This window comes from Palaemon carinicauda, chromosome 8, assembly GCF_036898095.1.
Source record: "Palaemon carinicauda isolate YSFRI2023 chromosome 8, ASM3689809v2, whole genome shotgun sequence".
NCBI lineage: Eukaryota > Metazoa > Arthropoda > Malacostraca > Decapoda > Palaemonidae > Palaemon > Palaemon carinicauda.
Window position 1 is genome coordinate 163,205,961 of NC_090732.1, and position 6,942 is coordinate 163,212,902.

At 39.4% G+C, this 6,942-nt stretch overlaps 1 protein-coding gene across 1 annotated transcript; it reads left to right on the forward strand.

Moving 5' to 3' along the window:
- The first annotated feature begins 2,672 nt into the window (after positions 1 to 2,672).
- On the forward strand, positions 2,673 to 4,529 carry LOC137645532 (uncharacterized). The gene has a single exon (XM_068378336.1). It carries the CDS (start codon positions 2,673 to 2,675, stop codon positions 4,527 to 4,529), a length of 1,857 nt encoding a protein of 618 aa, XP_068234437.1.
- Positions 4,530 to 6,942: the final 2,413 nt, after the last annotated feature.

Here is a 6,942-nt window from a genome sequence, read left to right on the forward strand (position 1 = left end):
CACTGCCTTGGGTTAGAGTTCTCTTGCTTCAGGGTAGACTCGGGCACGCTGTTCTATCTTATATCTTATTTCTCTTCCTCTTGTTTAGTTAAAGTTTTATAGTTTATAAAGTGATATTTATTTCAATACTGTTGCTCTTCTTTAAATATTTTATTTTATCTTGTAACCCTTTCCTCACTGAGCTATTTTCCCTGTTGGAGACCCTGGGCTTATAGCATCCTGCTTTGCCAACCAGGGCTGTAGCTTAGCAAGTAATAATAATAATAATAATAATAATAATAATAATAATAATAATGAGCTATTAACAGCAGACATTTATATATATATATATATATATATATATATATATATATATATATATATATATATATATAAATACATACATATATATATATATATATATATATATATATATATATATATACATATATATATATATGTATATATGTATGTATATATAGCTTAAGGAACGCAATTATAACAATAATAATAACAATATCAATAATTATTATCATAATAATAATATTGAAATGACCATTTTAATTTTTATATGTATATATATTTTATATGTATAGATATGATATATGTGTATATATGTATATTTATATATATTCATACATATACACATATTTATATATTTATAAATGCATATATGTATGTATGTAATTGTATATATATATATATATATATATATATATATATATATATATATATATATATATATATATATATATATATATAGCTTAAGGAACGCCAAAATAATAATAATAATAATAATAATAATAATAATAATAATAATAATAATAATAATAATTAAACGAATTCATAATTTCACCTACGAGTTACAATCTCCCTTCCATTCTCTCTTTGGTGTTTGACAATAAAATGCTCCTCTTACACAGGACCCATTCTATGTGAGTCTTGCTTTAACCGAACCACTATTTTCACCATTATTTAGTTTTATCAATTCCACGTTTTTAAAAGATTCTGGTATTCAAAGTAAGTTTATAATAACATATTTTTCTTTCTCCTTGGTGTAATTTGTCTCAATTTGTGTTGAAATATGTGAAAAGTAACAAAATTATGCAGCGTGCATCCGAAGACAAGCTCCTGCCCTTGACTTCGTCGAGTGTTGTTATTAAATTTAGATTTACCATCACGATACTTTATAATAGATCTATTTATTTAATATTATTTATTGGCAAAACCTATATCTAAGGAAGAAATTTAGATTAATAAGTTTCGATTCACATTACTTGGTAATCATTTGAAAACAATGATGGTATTCGAACAAAAATACTCCCGACCAATCAGCTATTAGGAAATTTTCCGAGCTAAAAGGGCACCCCTGCGAGTCGGTGCAAATCTGCCTCGCTAAAAAAAATTGACTATACTCAGAGCCACCCTTACTAAGTTGGTTTGTTGTGAGCAATCAGACTAAAGTCTCCCACCATCACCAATGTATATATATATATATATATATATATATATATATATATATATATATATATGTAAACATGTATATATGTATGTATTTATGTGTATGCATATATAAATATATATATATATATATATATATATATATATATATATATATATATATATATATATATAAATATATAAATATATATATTTATATATATATATATATATATATATATATATATATATATATATATATATATATATATATATATATATATATACATATATATATATATATATATATATATATATATATATATATATATATATATATATATATATATATATGTACATATATAGCTTAAGGAACGCCAAAATAATAGTAATAATAATAATAATAATGGAAATGGCCTTTTAATTTTCATATGAAATAACATAAAATTAAAAAAAAAATCTTTCGATAGAACAAAAGGAAAGTAAAACTACGAATTAGTATTTTATTCATTTCCGAAATCTTTGACATTTTCCAGAGACTAAAACAAAATGGCGAAACTCGATACGAGATTATTTGTTATATTGATTTTCTCTTTTTTTCTTTTTTTGTAAGATTTTTTTTCAATATTTCCTTCGGGGAGAAGAAATTAGAAAAGGAATAGTCAATGGAATTATTAGATTTGTCTTTTCAAAAAAGAAAAAAAAGAAAAAAAAAAGGATGAGAAAAACGCAAAACTTCTACTGAAGAAGAAAGAAATCTTCGGAGAAGACCTGATGAAGATTCTTCAACGACCCAGCGATGTCTTCAGAGGACTTCACGCCATCCCGATTTCATCCGAGTCTTCATTCACACCTCATTAAGAATTTTAACTTTTTCTCATAATTACAATTCTATCTATCTATCTATTTATCTATCGATCTTTATCTTCTATTTATCTATCTATCTATCTATCCATCTATCTATCTATCTACCTATCTATTTCCTTCGGGGAAAAGAAATTACTACCAAGTTTCGGTGAAGACCGAGTGAAGAATTTTCTCAAATCGAACGAAGACGTCTTCAAAGTCTCGCTTTCATTCGAATTATAATCAGAATCAGTTTCAGGAGACGATCTCGAAGCCAACGAAGACGTCTCCAGTCTTCAAAACGCCTTCAATCTCGGAGTAGATATTTCTGCGAGGACCTATTTTGTTTTTATCAAATTATACCTGATCAAAGTCAAGTGATCTGCCTTCTGAGTTTTACAACAAAGATGTTTCCTAACAACGCATTGAGAGCAATAAGTGAGTACGGGAAGAAATACCTAGTTGGAGGTGCCTCTTCCGAAGACGGTTTTCAGGACCAGCAGCCCCGGTTGATGGAACTGGAGGGTCTACGCCTCATTTTGGGAGGTGGTCTTCTGATGAGGAAATTCTGGCCCAAGGAGGAACAGAGTGAGGAACTCCATCCTGTCTTGGACCAGGAGGAACTCGACGGAGTTTCTGAGGACAACGAAGCTGTCATCAGTGGGAAAGATCCTTTGCTTTCCGGCGAGGAGGAACAGCTGCTGCTGCCAGGAGGCGCAGGGAGTGTTATCTCTACAAGAGATATACAAGTTCAGGTAGACCCTGGACTTCTTACCTCTAACAGAGATATAGACGTTCAGGTACAGACTGAACATCTTATCTCTAACAGAGAGGTAGAAGTTCAGGTTGAGCCTGGACCCATCTCTAACACAGATGTATCAGTTCAAACTGACCTAGACACCAAGGAGGAACAGAGTGAGGAACTCCAGCCTGTCTTGGACCAGGAGGAACTTGACGGAGTTTCTGAGGACAACGAAGCTGTCATCAGTGGGAAAGATCCTTTGCTTTCCGGCGAGGAGGAACAGCTGCTGCTGCCAGGAGGCGCAGGGAGTGTTATCTCTACTAGAGATATACAAGTTCAGGTAGACCCTGCACTTCTTACCTCTAACAGAGATATAGACGTTCAGGTACAGACTGAACATCTTATCTCAAACAGAGAGGTAGAAGTTCAGGTTGAGCCTGGACCCATCTCTAACACAGATGTATCAGTTCAAACTGACCTAGACGCCGAGATTGAAGATCTCAGGCGAGAGAATCAGACAATGGTTAAGGAACTTTCCAATAAACAAGCTGTGATTGTAGCACATCAAAATCAGCTTGTTGATTACGATCATTCAATTCAAGAGTTGAAAGCGGAGCTGAAAATGGCTCAGGAGAAGAATGATGTCCAAAATCAGATAGAATTAGCTCTTGTGAGAGAGAAGGAAGCTCTGAAACAAGAGCTTGAGGATAAAGTCACTTTGGATACAATGAAAATAGTTCAGTTGAATCAGGAACTGGAAAAAGCCAAGAAGGAAATCGAGGCTCATGACCAGCTGAAATCGATCCTTCTGGCACAGATTGAGGATCTCAAGAAATCCAATGAGGAACGAAGCTTATTTAATGAGGAATTATCTCTAGAGAAAAGCAAATTACAACAAGAGCTGATGGAGGCTCGTGCTAATGATCACAAAAGACGTCAAGGACACCAACGTCTAGTAGAAGAGCTGCAGGAGGAGATTTCTAAATCTCTAGTGCAGAATCGTGAGCTAAAGGAGGCAGTGTTCACAATAACAAAGAAGAACGAAGGTCTTCGTGAACAACTGGAGAACAAAGGTAAACGAGAGAAAAATCTGAATGGAAGGATTGTTCGAATGACAAACACAGAGGATCAACTCAAGAAGGAATTGTCCGCAGCGATGGATGTCATCTCTTCACTGAAGAAGGAACTTCAGAAGAGAGATTTGGAAAAGGTTAAAAAAGAAGAAGGAACGGGTGACGAGGGTTCATCAAAAAAGGAGAAATGCGGACTTGATAAAACTTCAGTCGTAGAAGGTTGTGAAACTCCAGCAGAAGATGACAAGAAAATTGTCATTGTGAAGGAAGAAAAACAAGAAGGAGAAGGACCCACAAGGAAACTTTTGGTAAGGAAACCAAAGAAGAAGAAACCAAAACGGGCCCAGGGTTATTCTTGGGGCCCCCTTGGACCCATAGTCCCAGTTTTGGAAACAGACGATAATAAGGTTCATAACGAACGAACTGAGGAGAACATCAAAAACAATTAAGTCTGAAACTAGACATAAACAGGAATCTAGTATTTATTTTATTGTGTGAAAGGAATATTTTATATTATTTTGTAAGAGGAATATATTTTTATGTTGTTTTGTGGAAGGAATATTTTTTATTTCATAGCGAAGTCGCATATTTTGTAAGAGGAATATACCGGTATTTTTATTTTTGTGAAAGGAATATTATTTTTTAATCTTTTCTTTTTTAGGTTTAAGGATGCCAGGCTTAACTGCCTAGACTTATGATGATTGGCTTAACTGCCTATCATAATAATGCTTATCTAAACTGCCTGGCATATTTTTTTTTTTTTTAGGTTTAAGGATGCCAGACTTAACTGTCTGGCCTAGTGATGCTTGGCTTAACCGCCTGGCCTAGTGATGCTTGGCTTAACCGCCTGGCCTAGTGATGCTTGGCTTAACTGCCTGGCCTAGTGATGCTTGGCTTAACCGCCAGGCCTGATGATGCTTGGCTTAACTGCCTGGCCTAGTGATGCTTGGCTTAACCGCCTGGCCTGATGATGCTTGGCTTAACCGCCTGGCCTAGTGATGCTTGGCTTAACCGCCTGGCCTAGTGATGCTTGGCTTAACCGCCTGGCCTAGTGATGCTTGGCTTAACTGCCTGGCCTAGTGATGCTTGGCTTAACCGCCTGGCCTGATGATGCTTGGCTTAACCGCCTGGACTATTGATGCTTGGCTTAACCACCTGGCCTATTGATGCTTGGCTTAACCGCCTGGCCTAGTGATGCTTGGCTTAACCGCCTGGCCTAGTGATGCTTGGCTTAACCGCCTGGCCTAGTGATGCTTGGCTTAACCGCCTGGCCTGATGATGCTTGGCTTAACCGCCTGGTCTAGTGATGCTTGGCTTAACCGCCTGGCCTAGTGATGCTTGGCTTAACCGCCTGGTCTAGTGATGCTTGGCTTAACCGCCTGGCCTAGTGATGCTTGGCTTAACCGCTTGGTCTAGTGATGCTTGGCTTAACCGCCTGGCCTAGTGATGCTTGGCTTAACCGCCTGGCCTGATGATGCTTGGCTTAACCGCCTGGCCTAGTGATGCTTGGCTTAACCGCCTGGCCTGATGATGCTTGGCTTAACCGCCTGGCCTAGTGATGCTTGGCTTAACCGCCTGGCCTAGTGATGCTTGGCTTAACCGCCAGGCCTGATGATGCTTGGCTTAACTGCCTGGACTAGTGATGCTTGGCTTAATCGCCTGGCCTGATGATGCTTGGCTTAACCGCCTGGCCTAGTGATGCTTGGCTTAACCGCCTGGCCTAGTGATGCTTGGCTTAACCGCCTGGCCTAGTGATGCTTGGCTTAACCGCCTGGCCTAGTGATGCTTGGCTTAACCGCCTGGCCTGATGATGCTTGGCTTAACCGCCTGGCCTAGTGATGCTTGGCTTAACGGCCGGGCCTAGTGATGCTTGGCTTAACCGCCTGGCCTGAGGATGCTTGGCTTAACCGCCTGGACTAGTGATGCTTGGCTTAACCGCCTGGCCTAGTGATGCTTAGCTTAACCGCCTGGCCTTGTGATGCTTGGCTTAACCGCCTGGCCTAGTGATGCTTGGCTTAACCGCCTGGTCTAGTGATGCTTGGCTTAAACGCCTGGCCTAGTGATGCTTGGCTTAACCGCCTGGCCTTGTGATGCTTGGCTTAACCGCCTGGCCTAGTGATGCTTGGCTTAACCGCCTAGTCTAGTGATGCTTGGCTTAACCGCCTGGCCTAGTGATGCTTGGCTTAACCGCCTGGCCTGATGATGCTTGGCTTAACCGCCTGGCCTGATGATGCTTGGCTTAACCGCCTGGCCTAGTGATGCTTGGCTTAACCGCCTGGACTAGTGATGCTTGGCTTAACCGCCTGGCCTAGTGATGCTTGGCTTAACCGCCTGGCCTGATGATGCTTGGCTTAACCGCCTGGACTAGTAATGCTTGGCTTAACAGCCTGGCCTAGTGATGCTTGGCTTAACCGCCTGGCCTAGTGATGCTTGGCTTAACCGCCTGGCCTAGTGATGCTTGGCTTAACCGCCTGGCCGGATGATGCTTGGCTTAACCGCCTGGCCTAATGATGCTTGGCTTAACCGCCTGGCCTGATGATGCTTGGCTTAACTGCCTGGCCTATTGATGCTTGGCTTAACCCCCTGGCTTAGTGATACTTGGCTTAACCGCCTGTCCTGATGATGGTTGGCTTAACCGCCTAGCCTAGTGATGCTTGGCTTAACTGCCTGGCCTAATGATGCTTGGCTTAACCGCCTGGCCCAGTGATGCTTGGCTTAACCGCCTGGCCTAGTGATGCTTGGCTTAACCACCTGGCCTAATAATGCTTGGCTTAACTGCCTGGCCTAATGATGCTTGGCTTAACCATCTGGCCTAATAATGCTTGGCTTAACCGCCTGGCCTAATGATGCATGGCTTAACCA